At 41.4% G+C, this 20,544-nt stretch overlaps 2 protein-coding genes across 3 annotated transcripts in view; one reads left to right on the top strand and one right to left on the bottom strand.

Moving 5' to 3' along the window:
* SPOCK3 (SPARC (osteonectin), cwcv and kazal like domains proteoglycan 3) overlaps positions 1-20,544 on the bottom strand; it is a 585,104-nt gene that overhangs the window by 328,231 nt on the left and 236,329 nt on the right. The window lies entirely within an intron of this gene.
* Positions 10,496-12,107, top strand: LOC142303187 (uncharacterized). The gene is made up of 3 exons (XM_075344375.1): positions 10,496-10,704; positions 10,785-10,941; positions 11,072-12,107. The coding sequence occupies exons 1-3, from the start codon at positions 10,590-10,592 to the stop codon at positions 12,105-12,107; spliced, it is 1,308 nt and encodes a 435-aa protein (XP_075200490.1). The 5' UTR covers positions 10,496-10,589.

Genomic DNA, 20,544 nt, shown 5'->3' with positions numbered 1-20,544 from the left:
TAATTGTAAGTTGTGAGAAAATCTTAGATATTGACAGTAAATTTAAATAAAACAAATTTGCAAATGAACATATTTAACAAAACAGAGAATAACTTCAATGTCACAAAGAAAAAATGTAGAATCAGCAGAATGCGCATAAAACTTAAACCCTAGCTAAAACTTTTTACAGAATATTGTTATTCAACCAGTTAAGTTAGAGAAACGGGAGAAAGGTATTTATTAAAGGGTTAATCTGCTAGTATAAGAGAATTGTCTAATTTTCCAGTGATCTAATTTTTATCTATTTTCTACAACAGATAAAAGAGATACAGTTGAAACCAGAAGTTTCCAACCACTATCTAAAAAGTCACTATCTGACATGAAATCAGAATAAATCTTTCCCATTTTAGGTCAATTAGGAACCAAAATTATTTATATTTGCCAAATGCCAGAATAATGAGAGAGAGAATGTTTTATGGCATTTTTTATTATTTTCTGCAAAGTCAAAAGTTTACATACACTTCATTAGTATTTGGTAACATTGCCCTTAAACTGCATGACTTGGGTAAAATGTTTTGGATCTCCTTCCACAAGCTTCTCACAATAGTTGGTAGGAATTTGAGCCCATTCCCCTTGACAGAACTGGTGTAACTAAGCCATGTTTGTAGGTTGCCTTGCTCGTACCTGACTTTTCAGCTTTGCACATACATTTTCAATACAATTGAAATCAGGGTTTTGTGATGGTCACTCCAAAACATTGACTTTGTTATCCTTAAGCCACTTTATAACCAGTTTGGCAGTATGCTTTGGGTCATTATCCATTTAGAAGACCCATTTCTGCTCAAGCTTTAAGTTCATAGCTGATGTTTTGAGATATTGCTTCAGTATTGCCACATTATCTTCTTTCCTCATGATGCCATCTATTTAGTGAAGTGTACCAGTCCCTCCTGCAGCAAAACAGCCCCACAACATGATGCTGCCACCCCTGTGTTTCACAGTTGGGATGGTGTTCTAAGGCTTCAAAGCTTCTCCCTTTTTCCTCCAATCGTAACAATCGTCATTATGGAAAAGCAGTTCAATTTTAGTTTCATCAGACCACAGGACGTCTCCCAAAATTAAGGTCTTTCTTTCTGTGTACATATGCAAACATTAATCTGGCTTTTTTATGTTTCTTTTGGAGCAATGGCTTCTTCCTGGCACAATGGCCTTCAACACATATTGATACAGTACTCGTTTCATTGTGGATAATAACACAATCTTACCAGCTTCCGCCAGCATCTTTACAAGGTATTTTGCTTTTGATCTTGGGTTGATATGCACATGTTTGACCAAAGCACATTCAACTCTGATAAACAGAACCCACCTCCTTCCTGAGCGGTATAATGGTTGGATATTCCCATGTTTTTTGTACTTACATATCATTGTTTGTACGGACGAATAAGACACCTTCAGGTATCTGGAAATTGCATCCAAGGATGAACCAGACTTGGGAAAGTCCACAATTCTCTTCCTGAGATCTTGGCTGATTTCTTTTGACTTTCCTATGATACTACACAAAGAAGCAGTGTGTTTCAGGTGTGCATTATACATCCACAGGTGTGTCTCTAATTAAGGCTACTTTCACACATCAGTTTTCTGTATTCAGGCACAGTCCTTTTTTTTGCCGTATCCAACGTTTCCGTTTTTGTTGTGCAAACCGGAGCAAACCGGACCTACCGGATCCGTTTTTAAGCGGATCCGTTTAGGACGGATCCGTTAAAAAACGGATCCGGTAGGTCCGGTTTGCATCCGTTTTGCATCCGTTATGTCCGTTTTTTGACGGATCCGTTTTTTAAACACTAAACAAACAATTAACGAGTTCCGTATTCTGATTGGCTATTGGGAACATATAGTATATATACAGTATTTTGAAGCATATATGACAGAATGAAGACAGAGGCAAGCAGAAACCATGGATGCTATTCTTGCAAATTACACAAAGATCGCTGCAGATTTTATATTTGAGGCAAATCGCTTGGCTATCATCGTCAGAGAAAAGGAGCGACAGCGACTGAGGCGTCAGCGACATCGACGCTTTTGGATCCATCCCCTGACTGCACAGAGACTGACACGTGGGGTGTTTTCAACCCTATACCTGGAGCTCCGTGGAAACCATGAAAAATTCACAAGCTATGTCCGGATGTCAGTGATTAATTTTGACGTCCTCCTTGGCCTTGTTGCGGACAACATCCGTAAAACGGACACCTACAGCCGGTTCTCTATAACACCCGAGGAGCGTTTGCTGGTTACGCTTAGGTAAGTTTTTTTTTTTTAAATTGTATCCTCCTGTAAATTGACTTTTAACTGTAATGTGTTTGCTATTATTTTTTTATAATTATTGTCTTTCCTTTACAGATTCCTTGCAACTGGAGAGTCGCTTTCATCCCTCCACTACCAGTTTCGACTAGGAATTTCCACCATCTCGGGAATCATTAGAGACACTTGCCAAGCCTTGTGGGATTGCCTCCATGATGATTTCATCCCCCAGCCCACCAGGGACAGATGGCTTGCAATTGCTGAACAATACTATAACATTTGTCAGTTTCCAAATTGCCTTGGCTCAGTGGACGGCAAACATATAAGAATTGTGAAACCAGCTGCTTCGGGGTCAGAATACTACAATTATAAAAAATATTTCTCAATTGTCCTAATGGCAATAACGGATGCGGACTACAAATTCATCTCAGTGGACATTGGCGCATATGGGAGATCCAATGACTCTCAGGTCTTTAAAATGTCCCCAATGGGGCGGCGAATCTATGGGAATACTTTTGATTTCCCTCCTGCAAGACCTCTTCCTGGCACATGTGAGCCCCCAATGCCCTTTGTTTTTGTGGCCGACGAAGCCTTTCAACTCTCCCAACATCTATTGAAGCCATATGCAAGCCGTGGATTGACGCAAACACAAAAAATATATAATTACAGATTATCCAGAGCCAGAAGAATGGTGGAATGCTCCTTTGGGATACTAACCAGCAAATGGCGAGTGTTGTTAACAGCCATTAATTTAAACATTGAAACTGTGGATGAAATTGTGAAAGCATGTGTGGTACTGCACAATTTTGTTTTAACAAAGGAACCTTTGTCCTTGGATGACCAGAGTTTGGAATCCACCGCTTTGTCTGACTACACCAGTCCTGGATTTAGGAGTAGTGTTGCCTGTTCAACAATCCGTGACAAATATGCTGACTATTTTGTGTCCCCAGAAGGTAGAGTAGATTGGCAAGATCAAATGGTGTAAGATTTTTGTTTAGTTTTATAACAAATAAAAATAGTTAAAAATAAATTAAAAAATATCTTGTTAACCTTGTTAATTTTAAGCTTTCACTCGCTTTAAAAATTTGTAATTTTTACACCGTCAAATTACAACATGTTATGTTTTTGTATTACCTTTTTATTTACTTAACTTGCAAAATAATATTCCCCCCCAAAAAAAACAAGAACAAATAAATACTTTTCAACAAAAAACTTTTATTTTTATTACAAACATAAATTATAAATTGGTATATCTTGGGCTTGGGGTGGAGATAGTACTGGAGGGGCTGACAGGTGGGAACACACGCACAGTTGGAGTATTGAGGGTGGAAAGTGGTGTTGGTGGTGGTGGTGGGGAAGTAACAGAAGGTGAAGGTGTGCTTGAGAAACCAAGAGGGAAACCAGGAGATGGGATGGGATTTGGTAAGGATTGAGGGGTGGAGTGGAGGGATTGGGAGACAGAAGAGGTGGCTGGTGAATTAGTGGCTTGAGTTGTGGTCATGATGGGTGTGGAAGGCGAGATGTGGTAGTGGGTAGGAAGTGTAGGGGCAGATGTGGTTGGGAGCTGGTACTGGGCCGCAGGCTGGTACTGGGCTGCAGGCTGGTACTGGGCTGCAGGCTGGTACTGGGCTGCAGGCTGGTACTGGGCAGAAGGCTGGTACTGGGCAGCAGGCTGGTACTGGGCAGTAGGGGGAGTAGGGACAATGGCTGGAGGGGGGGCAGGTGGTCTTGGAGGGGTGGGTGGAGGTGGTTGGGAGTCAACCTGCGCCAGAGCCTGCCGTGTGGCTTGCATTACATGCATCTGATGGTCAAGAGATAGCTTTTCCATGCGCTCTAGTACGGCTTGAAAAAAACAATGATTGGGTGATTTACTTGCATCTAAATGCAGCCTGTCCAGACGCGTGCACAATTCGTGCGTATTTTTTTCCATATTGGCATTTATTAAGCTAAAAGATGAACGATTTTGTTCGGCTAATAATTGAATGGCGTTCTGGAAGGCTGCATTTAGATGCAAGAACTCGGGCGCATAGCTCTTTTCCTGACCCCTATGACGCTGACGCCCAGAACCCAAAGGTGTTCTACTGAGGGCAGCAGTGTCAGAGGGGTGGGGTAGGGGAAAAGCTATCTCATCACCAGCAGCTTCAGGTAATGAAGTCTCACGGGAAGCTCCAGCGCAGGTGGATGGGACAGATGTAGATGGAAGGGAAGGTTCAGATGGGTGGGGTCTGTGCCTGTGTTCCCCAGTGGCGGACTGTTCAGGGATCGCTCCTGTCGGGTTCGATGCAGGCTCCTGAGTGCTGCAGACGGTGCTGTTAAAAAGAGGAAAAACAAAACAATAATTAATTTAATTGCTATACATTGGCACTGACTAAAAAAAAAAGGCAAAAAAAATCAGACATAAAATATTATACTTTGTACATATTGTGGGGAATATTTACCTTCTGCACACCATAGTTGTCCGGAGGAACGACAACGCTCGAAAGTAACGGTACTTCGATCTGCGTCCTCCGGATCCACTCGGGGCCTGCATCTCTTGATTCAACTCCTTTTTGAAGCGATCCCTGATAGACCGCCACCGCTTCTGAAGTTTGTCACCTGAAAGTGGAAAGCAGAAAGTGGTTAGTATACAACACATTACATCATGCAGCATAACCTACTGAACTGTGAATACTTACGCTGTTTCTTCTGGCCACGAGAATTGAGCTCCCCCCAACCTTCTACCGCTGCGTGGCATACCTCGTCCCAGAGTCGACGGGTTACGATTGAATCAGCGTGGCGGCGGTCAGCCATGTTCCACAGCGGCTCCCTTTCTCTAACTTCATCGATGAGGAGGTCGATGTTGATAAATCCGGCCTCCTCACCGTCAGAATCGGGAGCACGCTGTGATGCCTGTTCAAAGAAAGAAAAAAGAAATTAAAAAAAAAAATAGACAAAAATTCACACTGACATGACCAAAAAAAAAAAAAAAAAAAAAAAATAACTTACACTATGACCACCGCCACCTCGACGACGACCCTGGGACGGTCTTGGGGGAGCTCTATCGTGAGCCCTAGAAGTTGAAGCCTTTAGTGAAGAAAAAAAAAAAACATTATTTACTTATGTGTTTGGTGTGCTGTGGTAAACAATTCCTGTATGAAACTTACACTATGACCGCCCGCTCCGTGTATTTCTCCACCCCTTCCGTCGTCTTCTGGCAGCATCTCCTGTGATGTTTCGGCCACCTGTGTAAATGTCGTTTATTTAAAAAATTTTTTTTTTTTTTTTAAAAAATATAACACCAAAAAAAATAAAATACCTCAGTTTGTGAACCGAAGGACGGGCTACCAGAAGACGACATATTTTTTTTATTACAGGCCACGCACAACAACTTGATGGGCCAAACGTTAACGGCAACACTGCACCTGCAAAAAAAGAAAAAAAAAATGTCTAAGTACATGTACGCAGCTCACAGCAGTGATCTGTGGACAGTACTGTGGACATTACCTCAGGAACACTCTCTTCTCCAAATCCGCACTTGTACTCAATAGACCACGCACAACAACTTGATGGGCCAAACGTTAACGGCAACACTGCACCTGCAAAAAAAGAAAAAAAAATGTCTAAGTACATGTACGCAGCTCACAGCAGTGATCTGTGGACAGTACTGTGGACATTACCTCAGGAACACTCTCTTCTCCAAATCCGCACTTGTACTCAATAGACCACGCACAACAACTTGATGGGCCAAACGTTAACGGCAACACTGCACCTGCAAAAAAAGAAAAAAAAATGTCTAAGTACATGTACGCAGCTCACAGCAGTGATCTGTGGACAGTACTGTGGACATTACCTCAGGAACACTCTCTTCTCCAAATCCGCACTTGTACTCAATAGACCACGCACAACAACTTGATGGGCCAAACGTTAACGGCAACACTGCACCTGCAAAAAAAGAAAAAAAAATGTCTAAGTACATGTACGCAGCTCACAGCAGTGATCTGTGGACAGTACTGTGGACATTACCTCAGGAACACTCTCTTCTCCAAATCCGCACTTGTACTCAATAGACCACGCACAACAACTTGATGGGCCAAACGTTAACGGCAACACTGCACCTGCAAAAAAAGAAAAAAAAATGTCTAAGTACATGTACGCAGCTCACAGCAGTGATCTGTGGACAGTACTGTGGACATTACCTCAGGAACACTCTCTTCTCCAAATCCGCACTTGTACTCAATAGACCACGCACAACAACTTGATGGGCCAAACGTTAACGGCAACACTGCACCTGCAAAAAAAGAAAAAAAAATGTCTAAGTACATGTACGCAGCTCACAGCAGTGATCTGTGGACAGTACTGTGGACATTACCTCAGGAACACTCTCTTCTCCAAATCCGCACTTGTACTCAATAGACCACGCACAACAACTTGATGGGCCAAACGTTAACGGCAACACTGCACCTGCAAAAAAAGAAAAAAAAATGTCTAAGTACATGTACGCAGCTCACAGCAGTGATCTGTGGACAGTACTGTGGACATTACCTCAGGAACACTCTCTTCTCCAAATCCGCACTTGTACTCAATAGACCACGCACAACAACTTGATGGGCCAAACGTTAACGGCAACACTGCACCTGCAAAAAAAGAAAAAAAAATGTCTAAGTACATGTACGCAGCTCACAGCAGTGATCTGTGGACAGTACTGTGGACATTACCTCAGGAACACTCTCTTCTCCAAATCCGCACTTGTACTCAATAGACCACGCACAACAACTTGATGGGCCAAACGTTAACGGCAACACTGCACCTGCAAAAAAAGAAAAAAAAATGTCTAAGTACATGTACGCAGCTCACAGCAGTGATCTGTGGACAGTACTGTGGACATTACCTCAGGAACACTCTCTTCTCCAAATCCGCACTTGTACTCAATAGACCACGCACAACAACTTGATGGGCCAAACGTTAACGGCAACACTGCACCTGCAAAAAAAGAAAAAAAAATGTCTAAGTACATGTACGCAGCTCACAGCAGTGATCTGTGGACAGTACTGTGGACATTACCTCAGGAACACTCTCTTCTCCAAATCCGCACTTGTACTCAATAGACCACGCACAACAACTTGATGGGCCAAACGTTAACGGCAACACTGCACCTGCAAAAAAAGAAAAAAAAATGTCTAAGTACATGTACGCAGCTCACAGCAGTGATCTGTGGACAGTACTGTGGACATTACCTCTTCCCTGGAGCACTGGACTGGAGGACAGCAGAAGTTGAAGTCAGGATCCGGCAGGAAGTGTGTAGAATGTGCTGGATCCTTTTATAAGTTTTGTGATGATGAAAAAAAAAATTTGCGCATGCTCTGTTTACCAAACCGGATTGAACCTGATGGCAAAAAACTGATGTGTGAAAGTAGCCTTGGGCTACTTAGCCTTAGGCCTTAGGCTACTTTCACACATCAGTTTTTTGCCATCAGGTTCAATCCGGAAAAAAACGGGTAAAACGGATCCGGTACCGCATCCGGTTTTTCCCCATAGACTTGCATTGTTGCCGGATTGTACCGGATGGCTTTGCGTTGCATCCGTTTTTTTCCGGATGCGGCAAAATAATTGAATGCGGCGGCCGGATAGAACGTATCATGTAACGTTTTTTGTCCCCTTAAAAAAACCGCATTCTGCCGGATCCGGCGCAATACGGCATTGTATACAATGGGTGTCTATGCATGCCGGATCCGGCGCAATGCGGTTTAAACCGGATGCGGTGACCGCATCCGGTTTGGTAAACAGAGCATGCGCAAATTTTTTTTTTCATCATCACAAAACTTATAAAAGGATCCAGCACATTCTACACACTTCCTGCCGGATCCTGACTTCAACTTCTGCTGTCCTCCAGTCCAGTGCTCCAGGGAAGAGGTAATGTCCACAGTACTGTCCACAGATCACTGCTGTGAGCTGCGTACATGTACTTAGACATTTTTTTTTCTTTTTTTGCAGGTGCAGTGTTGCCGTTAACGTTTGGCCCATCAAGTTGTTGTGCGTGGTCTATTGAGTACAAGTGCGGATTTGGAGAAGAGAGTGTTCCTGAGGTAATGTCCACAGTACTGTCCACAGATCACTGCTGTGAGCTGCGTACATGTACTTAGACATTTTTTTTTCTTTTTTTGCAGGTGCAGTGTTGCCGTTAACGTTTGGCCCATCAAGTTGTTGTGCGTGGTCTATTGAGTACAAGTGCGGATTTGGAGAAGAGAGTGTTCCTGAGGTAATGTCCACAGTACTGTCCACAGATCACTGCTGTGAGCTGCGTACATGTACTTAGACATTTTTTTTTCTTTTTTTGCAGGTGCAGTGTTGCCGTTAACGTTTGGCCCATCAAGTTGTTGTGCGTGGTCTATTGAGTACAAGTGCGGATTTGGAGAAGAGAGTGTTCCTGAGGTAATGTCCACAGTACTGTCCACAGATCACTGCTGTGAGCTGCGTACATGTACTTAGACATTTTTTTTTCTTTTTTTGCAGGTGCAGTGTTGCCGTTAACGTTTGGCCCATCAAGTTGTTGTGCGTGGTCTATTGAGTACAAGTGCGGATTTGGAGAAGAGAGTGTTCCTGAGGTAATGTCCACAGTACTGTCCACAGATCACTGCTGTGAGCTGCGTACATGTACTTAGACATTTTTTTTTCTTTTTTTGCAGGTGCAGTGTTGCCGTTAACGTTTGGCCCATCAAGTTGTTGTGCGTGGTCTATTGAGTACAAGTGCGGATTTGGAGAAGAGAGTGTTCCTGAGGTAATGTCCACAGTACTGTCCACAGATCACTGCTGTGAGCTGCGTACATGTACTTAGACATTTTTTTTTCTTTTTTTGCAGGTGCAGTGTTGCCGTTAACGTTTGGCCCATCAAGTTGTTGTGCGTGGTCTATTGAGTACAAGTGCGGATTTGGAGAAGAGAGTGTTCCTGAGGTAATGTCCACAGTACTGTCCACAGATCACTGCTGTGAGCTGCGTACATGTACTTAGACATTTTTTTTTCTTTTTTTGCAGGTGCAGTGTTGCCGTTAACGTTTGGCCCATCAAGTTGTTGTGCGTGGTCTATTGAGTACAAGTGCGGATTTGGAGAAGAGAGTGTTCCTGAGGTAATGTCCACAGTACTGTCCACAGATCACTGCTGTGAGCTGCGTACATGTACTTAGACATTTTTTTTTTCTTTTTTTGCAGGTGCAGTGTTGCCGTTAACGTTTGGCCCATCAAGTTGTTGTGCGTGGTCTATTGAGTACAAGTGCGGATTTGGAGAAGAGAGTGTTCCTGAGGTAATGTCCACAGTACTGTCCACAGATCACTGCTGTGAGCTGCGTACATGTACTTAGACATTTTTTTTTCTTTTTTTGCAGGTGCAGTGTTGCCGTTAACGTTTGGCCCATCAAGTTGTTGTGCGTGGTCTATTGAGTACAAGTGCGGATTTGGAGAAGAGAGTGTTCCTGAGGTAATGTCCACAGTACTGTCCACAGATCACTGCTGTGAGCTGCGTACATGTACTTAGACATTTTTTTTTCTTTTTTTGCAGGTGCAGTGTTGCCGTTAACGTTTGGCCCATCAAGTTGTTGTGCGTGGTCTATTGAGTACAAGTGCGGATTTGGAGAAGAGAGTGTTCCTGAGGTAATGTCCACAGTACTGTCCACAGATCACTGCTGTGAGCTGCGTACATGTACTTAGACATTTTTTTTTCTTTTTTTGCAGGTGCAGTGTTGCCGTTAACGTTTGGCCCATCAAGTTGTTGTGCGTGGCCTGTAATAAAAAAAATATGTCGTCTTCTGGTAGCCCGTCCTTCGGTTCACAAACTGAGGTATTTTATTTTTTTTGGTGTTATATTTTTAAAAAAAAAAAAAAAAATTTTTTAAATAAACGACATTTACACAGGTGGCCGAAACATCACAGGAGATGCTGCCAGAAGACGACGGAAGGGGTGGAGAAATACACGGAGCGGGCGGTCATAGTGTAAGTTTCATACAGGAATTGTTTACCACAGCACACCAAACACATAAGTAAATAATGTTTTTTTTTTTTCTTCACTAAAGGCTTCAACTTCTAGGGCTCACGATAGAGCTCCCCCAAGACCGTCCCAGGGTCGTCGTCGAGGTGGCGGTGGTCATAGTGTAAGTTATTTTTTTTTTTTTTTTTTTTTTTTTTTGGTCATGTCAGTGTGAATTTTTGTCTATTTTTTTTTTTAATTTCTTTTTTCTTTCTTTGAACAGGCATCACAGCGTGCTCCCGATTCTGACGGTGAGGAGGCCGGATTTATCAACATCGACCTCCTCATCGATGAAGTTAGAGAAAGGGAGCCGCTGTGGAACATGGCTGACCGCCGCCACGCTGATTCAATCGTAACCCGTCGACTCTGGGACGAGGTATGCCACGCAGCGGTAGAAGGTTGGGGGGAGCTCAATTCTCGTGGCCAGAAGAAACAGCGTAAGTATTCACAGTTCAGTAGGTTATGCTGCATGATGTAATGTGTTGTATACTAACCACTTTCTGCTTTCCACTTTCAGGTGACAAACTTCAGAAGCGGTGGCGGTCTATCAGGGATCGCTTCAAAAAGGAGTTGAATCAAGAGATGCAGGCCCCGAGTGGATCCGGAGGACGCAGATCGAAGTACCGTTACTTTCGAGCGTTGTCGTTCCTCCGGACAACTATGGTGTGCAGAAGGTAAATATTCCCCACAATATGTACAAAGTATAATATTTTATGTCTGATTTTTTTTGCCTTTTTTTTTTTAGTCAGTGCCAATGTATAGCAATTAAATTAATTATTGTTTTGTTTTTCCTCTTTTTAACAGCACCGTCTGCAGCACTCAGGAGCCTGCATCGAACCCGACAGGAGCGATCCCTGAACAGTCCGCCACTGGGGAACACAGGCACAGACCCCACCCATCTGAACCTTCCCTTCCATCTACATCTGTCCCATCCACCTGCGCTGGAGCTTCCCGTGAGACTTCATTACCTGAAGCTGCTGGTGATGAGATAGCTTTTCCCCTACCCCACCCCTCTGACACTGCTGCCCTCAGTAGAACACCTTTGGGTTCTGGGCGTCAGCGTCATAGGGGTCAGGAAAAGAGCTATGCGCCCGAGTTCTTGCATCTAAATGCAGCCTTCCAGAACGCCATTCAATTATTAGCCGAACAAAATCGTTCATCTTTTAGCTTAATAAATGCCAATATGGAAAAAAATACGCACGAATTGTGCACGCGTCTGGACAGGCTGCATTTAGATGCAAGTAAATCACCCAATCATTGTTTTTTTCAAGCCGTACTAGAGCGCATGGAAAAGCTATCTCTTGACCATCAGATGCATGTAATGCAAGCCACACGGCAGGCTCTGGCGCAGGTTGACTCCCAACCACCTCCACCCACCCCTCCAAGACCACCTGCCCCCCCTCCAGCCATTGTCCCTACTCCCCCTACTGCCCAGTACCAGCCTGCAGCCCAGTACCAGCCTGCAGCCCAGTACCAGCCTGCAGCCCAGTACCAGCCTGCGGCCCAGTACCAGCTCCCAACCACATCTGCCCCTACACTTCCTACCCACTACCACATCTCGCCTTCCACACCCATCATGACCACAACTCAAGCCACTAATTCACCAGCCACCTCTTCTGTCTCCCAATCCCTCCACTCCACCCCTCAATCCTTACCAAATCCCATCCCATCTCCTGGTTTCCCTCTTGGTTTCTCAAGCACACCTTCACCTTCTGTTACTTCCCCACCACCACCACCAACACCACTTTCCACCCTCAATACTCCAACTGTGCGTGTGTTCCCACCTGTCAGCCCCTCCAGTACTATCTCCACCCCAAGCCCAAGATATACCAATTTATAATTTATGTTTGTAATAAAAATAAAAGTTTTTTGTTGAAAAGTATTTATTTGTTCTTGTTTTTTTTGGGGGGGAATATTATTTTGCAAGTTAAGTAAATAAAAAGGTAATACAAAAACATAACATGTAATTTGACGGTGTAAAAATTACAAATTTTTAAAGCGAGTGAAAGCTTAAAATTAACAAGGTTAACAAGATATTTTTTAATTTATTTTTAACTATTTTTATTTGTTATAAAACTAAACAAAAATCTTACACCATTTGATCTTGCCAATCTACTCTACCTTCTGGGGACACAAAATAGTCAGCATATTTGTCACGGATTGTTGAACAGGCAACACTACTCCTAAATCCAGGACTGGTGTAGTCAGACAAAGCGGTGGATTCCAAACTCTGGTCATCCAAGGACAAAGGTTCCTTTGTTAAAACAAAATTGTGCAGTACCACACATGCTTTCACAATTTCATCCACAGTTTCAATGTTTAAATTAATGGCTGTTAACAACACTCGCCATTTGCTGGTTAGTATCCCAAAGGAGCATTCCACCATTCTTCTGGCTCTGGATAATCTGTAATTATATATTTTTTGTGTTTGCGTCAATCCACGGCTTGCATATGGCTTCAATAGATGTTGGGAGAGTTGAAAGGCTTCGTCAGCCACAAAAACAAAGGGCATTGGGGGCTCACATGTGCCAGGAAGAGGTCTTGCAGGAGGGAAATCAAAAGTATTCCCATAGATTCGCCGCCCCATTGGGGACATTTTAAAGACCTGAGAGTCATTGGATCTCCCATATGCGCCAATGTCCACTGAGATGAATTTGTAGTCCGCATCCGTTATTGCCATTAGGACAATTGAGAAATATTTTTTATAATTGTAGTATTCTGACCCCGAAGCAGCTGGTTTCACAATTCTTATATGTTTGCCGTCCACTGAGCCAAGGCAATTTGGAAACTGACAAATGTTATAGTATTGTTCAGCAATTGCAAGCCATCTGTCCCTGGTGGGCTGGGGGATGAAATCATCATGGAGGCAATCCCACAAGGCTTGGCAAGTGTCTCTAATGATTCCCGAGATGGTGGAAATTCCTAGTCGAAACTGGTAGTGGAGGGATGAAAGCGACTCTCCAGTTGCAAGGAATCTGTAAAGGAAAGACAATAATTATAAAAAAATAATAGCAAACACATTACAGTTAAAAGTCAATTTACAGGAGGATACAATTTAAAAAAAAAAACTTACCTAAGCGTAACCAGCAAACGCTCCTCGGGTGTTATAGAGAACCGGCTGTAGGTGTCCGTTTTACGGATGTTGTCCGCAACAAGGCCAAGGAGGACGTCAAAATTAATCACTGACATCCGGACATAGCTTGTGAATTTTTCATGGTTTCCACGGAGCTCCAGGTATAGGGTTGAAAACACCCCACGTGTCAGTCTCTGTGCAGTCAGGGGATGGATCCAAAAGCGTCGATGTCGCTGACGCCTCAGTCGCTGTCGCTCCTTTTCTCTGACGATGATAGCCAAGCGATTTGCCTCAAATATAAAATCTGCAGCGATCTTTGTGTAATTTGCAAGAATAGCATCCATGGTTTCTGCTTGCCTCTGTCTTCATTCTGTCATATATGCTTCAAAATACTGTATATATACTATATGTTCCCAATAACCAATCAGAATACGGAACTCGTTAATTGTTTGTTTAGTGTTTAAAAAACGGATCCGTCAAAAAACGGACATAACGGATGCAAAACGGATGCAAACCGGACCTACCGGATCCGTTTTTTAACGGATCCGTCCTAAACGGATCCGCTTAAAAACGGATCCGGTAGGTCCGGTTTGCTCCGGTTTGCACAACAAAAACGGAAACGTTGGATACGGCAAAAAAAAGGACTGTGCCTGAATACAGAAAACTGATGTGTGAAAGTAGCCTTACTCAGATGTTGCCAATAAACCTAGCAGAAGCTTCTAAAGACATGACATAATCATATGGGCTGTCTTATATTGTTTAAAGGCATAGTACTCTTAGTGTATGTAAACTTTTTACTTTGCAAAAAGTAATAAAAATGCCTTAAAACATTCTCTCTCTCATTATTCTGGCATTTGGCAAATATAAATAATTTTGGCTCCTAATTGACCTAAAACAAGAAAAGTTTATTCCGATTTTATGTCAGATAGTGAGGAAAAACATGCAGATGTGTCTTTTTAGAAAGTGTATGTAATATTCTGGTTTCAACTGTATATCCTTTTTATAAAATATCTCATATGGCTAATAAATCTATGTGCAGGAAAACTGGGTGACTACCACAAAAGCAAAGCTCGCCTAACCGCAAAGAACCGCCTAATTAAATATTTCCATTAAGGTTCAGATCAAGTCAGGGTCAAAACCTTTTTCAGGGTTCTACTGTACCTGCCGAACCGAACTTCCAAAGATTCACTCATCTCTAATCATAGGTGCATAATTTATTTTATGTCACTGTGTAAGTGAAACGTAAATGTATTAGTCATATATATTTTAAAAGGTTTTATCTGAGTCTCTGACTACAAATACACAGAAACTATATCAGAAAACTGACCAGCAGCTTCCACACATGTGAATAAGCGTCAACTGAAAAAAACAACATATCTACAAAAGCAGATCCAGGGGCAATGAATAATATTAGTGTACACTGGCATTGCATTACTGCTATAAGAATATTGGAGAAAAGAGAAAAACATATAACTAATGTGAAAACTTAGTAAAAAAGACATAGGCATTGCATTACTGCTTTGGGAATATTGGCAAAAAGAGATTTCTAATTTATCTATTGGTCAATTCATGTGAGCCCGATAAGTAGCTTTCGTAGTTATGTTATTTTTTCAGTTGGCACCTGTTTACATTTGTGGAAGCTGCTGGTCAGTTTTCTGATATAGTTGTAGTACATTTGTTCTGACCCAGCACTCACCCCATATCCAGCGTGTGTCCACCATCTTATTTAGCCATGGGCCTATCTGCCCAGACACGCAGATTTTTAATCATACATAGAGGCATTTACAGTTATGTTCCCGATATAATGAGATTACCTTGCCGTTGGTCATCGGGCTCACATGGATTTGCCAATGCATAAGCTTAAAATCTCTTTTTGTCAAAATTTCCAAAGCAGTAATGCAATGCCTATGTCTTTTTACTCATTTTTCACATTAGCTATGTACTTTTCTCCTTTCTCTAATATTCTTATAGCAGTAATGCAATGCCAGTGTATCCTTATATTATTGGACGCCACTGGATATGCTTTTGTAGTTCAAATACACAGAGCTAGTTGGAACTGTATGAGGATCCAAATACAGTTAAAATAAATTGTCTCCCTGATTTGCCATTTTCTATAGAAGGCAACTGGCATGCAAGACATCGCACATTAAATTTGTGCTGCTTGTAACACACATATACATAGGACTGGTGTACAACAACTGACAGGATATTTATTTTTTCATAAAAATTATTTGCATACCTTAAATATCAAAATGGGATTTAGTGAATTCCTGACAATTCAGCAAGAATTGAATTTGTATGGAATAAAATCCCTCAACTCTACAACTGACTTTTTGTTAAAAATCAGCGCCGTTTCCAGGCAAGGAATGATTTGTAATTTTGATTACTGCTTATCTCCTAGGTTACCAGCCACCTCTGCAAGCTATCAGTGCTGGTCAGTATCCTAGGTTCCAGTGCCCCTGTGCTACCTTGATGCTCCAGAGGCAAAGCTACCAATGCTTGCATCACCAGTAAGCATACAGTTTGGGCAAGTTATTGGCTCAAAAAACTGCCAATCATAATGAGTCACCTAACTCAGCAAGCAGGAAGTTGTGGGGCAGGGGACGGTGCACTCATGAAGAATGATTATGGGGCAAATCTGTTAATCTTTACTTTGCAAAAATGCAGAACAAAAAGCAATGTCAATAATGGTTTTAATAATTGTTTTATAGCTTATACCAGTCATCATACTTGATGCTATAAACTAAAGGTACCGTCACACATAACGAGATCGCTAGCGAGATCGCTGCTGAGTCACGGTTTCTGTGACGCAGTAGCGATCCCGTTAGCGATCTCGTTATGTGTGACATCTACCAGCGATCAGGCCCCTGCTGTGAGATCGCTAGTCATTGCATAATGGTCCAGGCCATTTACTTCAAAAGCGATGTCCTGCTGGGCAGGACACATCGCTGTGTTTGACACTGTGTGACAGGGTCACAGTGACTGCTGAGATCGTTATACAGGTCGCTACTGCGACCTGTATTGTTCTGCATCTCTGGTAAGATCTGACTTTGTGACATCTCACCAGCGACCTCCCAGCGACTTACCAGCGATCCCTATCAGGTCGCATCGTTTTCGGGATCGCTGGTAAGTCGTTGTGTGTGACTGGGCCTTTACTGCGTACTGGAGGTTGTTATAGTCATAAAATAATTACAAATGTTTACTTTTTCAAAGTTTTATTGTAAAAGAGGCACATTAGTGTGTTTACTGGTTTGTTTTTTTTCAAAATGAATGGTTTTCTTTAAAGGGAACCTTCAGGTACAATATGTACCCAGAGCCATGAGCAGTTCTGGGTGCATATTGCTAATTCCTGCCTAACCGTCCCTGTATACACTAGCATAGATAAAGAGATCTTTAGAAAAAGTATTTCTAAAGCTCCTTTATCATATGGTAATGAGACCAGCGACTAATCATAAGGGCGTTACTTCCCACGACAAATCCACCCTTTTAGCATGTTTGTACGCCCACAGGGGTGTACTAACATGCTGTTCAATGCAGCATCACCAGCGATGATGCCCATACCTGTGTCCATGGTGAACGCTGAGCTGAATGTCCCGCACTTCTGGTCATGTGCAGAAGACCTGTCTGAAGCTGGGATGCATACAACCACCTTCATACTGCGCATGAGCAGAATTGTGGGACATTCAGCTCAGCGTTCATCGTGGACACAGGTACGTGCATCACCGCTGGTGATGCTGCATTGAGTAATAATAATAATAATAATATTTATTCATTTATATAGCGCTATTAATTCCACAGCGCTTTACATACATATGCAACCCTGTCCCCACTGGGGCTCACTATCTAAAGTCCCTATCTGTATGTTTTTGGAGTGTGGGAGGAAACCGGAGTAGCCGGAGAAAACCCCGCAACCACAGGGAGAACATACAAACTCCTTGCAGATGTTGTCCTTGGTAGGATTTGAACCCAGGACCTCAGCGCTGCAAGCCTGCAGTGCTAACCACTGAGCCACTGTGCCACTGAGCCACCATGCATGAGTAGCAAGTTAGCACGCTCCCGTGGATGTGCTAACATATTTAGAGGGTGGACTAGTCGGGGGAAGTAACGCCCTTACAACTAGTCCCTGGACTCATTAGCATATGATAAAAGAGCTTTAGAAATACTTTTTCTTTATCTATGCTAGTGTATACAGGGATGGTTAGGCAAGGATTACTGATATGTACCCAGAACTGCTTGTTTTTTTGGGTGCATACTGCATCTGACAGGTTCGCTTTAACTTTTCTTTTTTTTTTAACTAATGGGGTATGTTTCTATTTTTATCTTTTAAGCATGGGTAAAACAGTATTATAGCCCACAAATGTAGGCAACACTGTCCAATAGGGGAAACCTAATGTATAGATGCAAGTATTGCTTTGTTAGAAATACTGCTTCATGCTACACTGTGTGAACCAGGCTATAACAGGAATATATAATGTGTATATTACCAGTCTTCCTTTGTGAGTATTTACTCGGCTTCAGAAACAAGCTTATATTAGTAATCTCATGTGTTAAGGAAATATCACTGTACAAAGCAAGATAAACTATGCCCCCGTTATGCCTGCATGAATATCCATTGAAAAATAAAGACATTTAATAAATGATTTGTTCTATTCTTTTTTGTTGTCAGTCAGATATTTGAGTAAAATTGAAGAAGACAGCAGAGGATTTCTATTTTCCTATCATGCTTTTTATTTCTTCATTTTCTGCAAGACTTACAGTGTAAAAGCTATTCCGCTACCAAAGGAATATCAGTGCCTGGCACTTACTGACAGATTTCAACATGCTTTTTTTATTATGTGTCTTCAAAATTGGTACCATTGCCTAAAAATTGAACCCGAGAAACAAAAAGATGAGCGCTGAACTATACAAAAGGGCACTGTGACATACTTTTTCTCTTACTAAATATTCAAGGATTACAATACGATGGTGCCAGCCATAGTCTAATATGATAAAATTCACATTATAAGGAAATAGCACACATCAGCCATATTATTACCATTATAAATCCGCAAAAGGAAATAAAAGACTTTATCTTTATAAACAGGTCATGGAAAGACAGGAGGTTTCTGTATTGGTTCTCAAAAAAATGAATGATTAATATAAATAAACTTAAACATTGCTTAAAGAAATCCATTGACATCTTACCTATTACTGATTTTCTTTTTTTTTGTACTGTAGATTATGCTATTGGCTTACACAATGGACTGTGGTACTCAGACTCTTTACTTCCGACTGAGTATTTGATACTAGCATGCATCTGTTTAACTCCTTCCTGACATGGCTATACTCAATTTTTCCATTTTTTTCCCTCCACTTTCCTCATTAATATGGTTTTTTTTCCTCCTCTTCTACAAATACCCAAAATTGTTTTTATTTTCCCATCCAAACAGCCTTTTGAGGGCTTGTCTTTTTGTGGGATGAGTTGTACTTTTGAATGACATCATTCTTTTTACCATGTATTGGAAAATGAGTTGAAATTGAAAAAAAAAAAGTGCAATCATAGTAATTTTTTATTTATCATGTTCCCTATAAGGTAAAACTGACTTGGCAAAATAATTCTCCAAGTCAGTACGATTACCAGGATACCAAATATGCCTTTTTGTAATTTAAATGGTGAAAAACTATTCAGAAATTTGTAAAATAAATAAATAAATAAATAAATAAAATGTTATTTATGTCACTATTTTCCACGTAACACTTTCAATTTTTGAGATATGTACAAGAGTGAGAGTTTATTTTTTACACCCTGAGCCGACGTTTTAGCTGATATACAGTAATTTTTGGGTAGATCTGATGTTCTTGCATTTTATTACAATATTGCTGTGGACAAAAGAAACGTTTTGCTAGATCAAACTCTTATGAACACAGTAAAACCGATTTGAACTTTTATGATTTTTAATTTTTTTATGTTTTTAAAAACTTTTTTTCCTTTTTACTGTATTTAATAATTCTTTTAGGGGACTTTAAGGGACTTTAAGCTGCTGTTATCATCCAATTGCTTGTGCTATACACAACAGTGCCATGTACAGAAACCACAATCTCCTATTAATGCCAGCTATATGCTGGCTTTCACAGGAGAAGTGTCATTACAAACATACAGGGGTCATCACCAGATCGTCTCCTATCATGGCAACGCATCACTGCCCAATAATCACATCATAGGCGTGGGTAGATGGCGTTCTACGCTATGCACTCATCAGAGTTTGACATCGGCATTTAACAGATTTAACATTTATTAGACCCATGGCTGTTAAAGGACCATGATGGCGAATTAAATCTATTCTTATAGGTTAAAACTTATGTGCTGAATAATAGAATAAGCATAGTTTTTGTCCATACGTGGTGTCTGGAATTCAGCTCTTCTTCTATTTCTAAAATAGTTCTGAGCTGCAATACCAGGTATACCAATGAACAAAAAAATAATGTTGATTTTCTTTTATTATTGTTTTGTTACAAACCAAGAAAACCAGTGATGTTGAAGCATTTCCTTTTTCTGGACTGTGTACCGGTATTCCAAATTCTGTTCTTGTGTCTTAATCTTAAAAAGGTTTTCCCCTTTCCAAAAAACCTCATCCTTTTAGTTTTTTCCAGAAAAAAAGGCATTTGAGCTTCACTCAGCATTCCTGGGGTCAGTAGTGATTTTCTGGGGCTACCCCCAATGCTCAGCATTAGCTAGAATGCTGATATGATGTCTACAGTTTGGCAGCCAATCAAGTGAGTTCAACACCTTTGCCCATGTAGACAGAACAACCTCACAGTCACTGAACTCAATAATTGACTGCGGCATTGTCACATGATCCACTTGCCAGACATAAGAGGTGTAGCCAGAGACTCAGCGCTTGACTCGGTGACAGTGAGTAAAGCACGATTTGATTTTTTTTGTACTGAACTGCAGCTGTGGAATAACAATGTTTAAAAGGAGACAACCCATTTAACTGTATTACAAGTCCTTGTATTTTTTTTTTCTGTTTTTCTGTTGCCAATATGTGTTATGAACTTATTGATTATCCTATCTTTGGCTAAAGTAGTATCTGATAAATGCAACTTCTAGTCAAACATATATATTGTATTTTTGAGCTGCAGAGAAGACTAATAAACATTAGAGACCAAGTATGAACGTACTTACTGTATGATAGAATCACAAGTGACATACAAAGACATGGCT

The sequence above is a fragment of the Anomaloglossus baeobatrachus genome, chromosome 1 (genome assembly GCF_048569485.1).
Source record: "Anomaloglossus baeobatrachus isolate aAnoBae1 chromosome 1, aAnoBae1.hap1, whole genome shotgun sequence".
Classification (NCBI taxonomy): domain Eukaryota; kingdom Metazoa; phylum Chordata; class Amphibia; order Anura; family Aromobatidae; genus Anomaloglossus; species Anomaloglossus baeobatrachus.
Note: the sequence above shows the minus strand (reverse complement) of the source record. Positions and strands in the feature narration are given on the sequence as shown.

Excerpts from the sequence above, each read along its gene's own strand:
- LOC142303187 (XM_075344375.1), top strand. The coding sequence starts at position 10,590 with ATGGCTGACCGCCGCCACGCTGATTCAATCGTAACCCGTCGACTCTGG. Across the intron at positions 10,705-10,784 it reads TCGTGGCCAGAAGAAACAGC|GTGACAAACTTCAGAAGCGG; the intron begins GTAAGTATTCAC and ends TTCCACTTTCAG. Across the intron at positions 10,942-11,071 it reads ACAACTATGGTGTGCAGAAG|CACCGTCTGCAGCACTCAGG; the intron begins GTAAATATTCCC and ends TCTTTTTAACAG.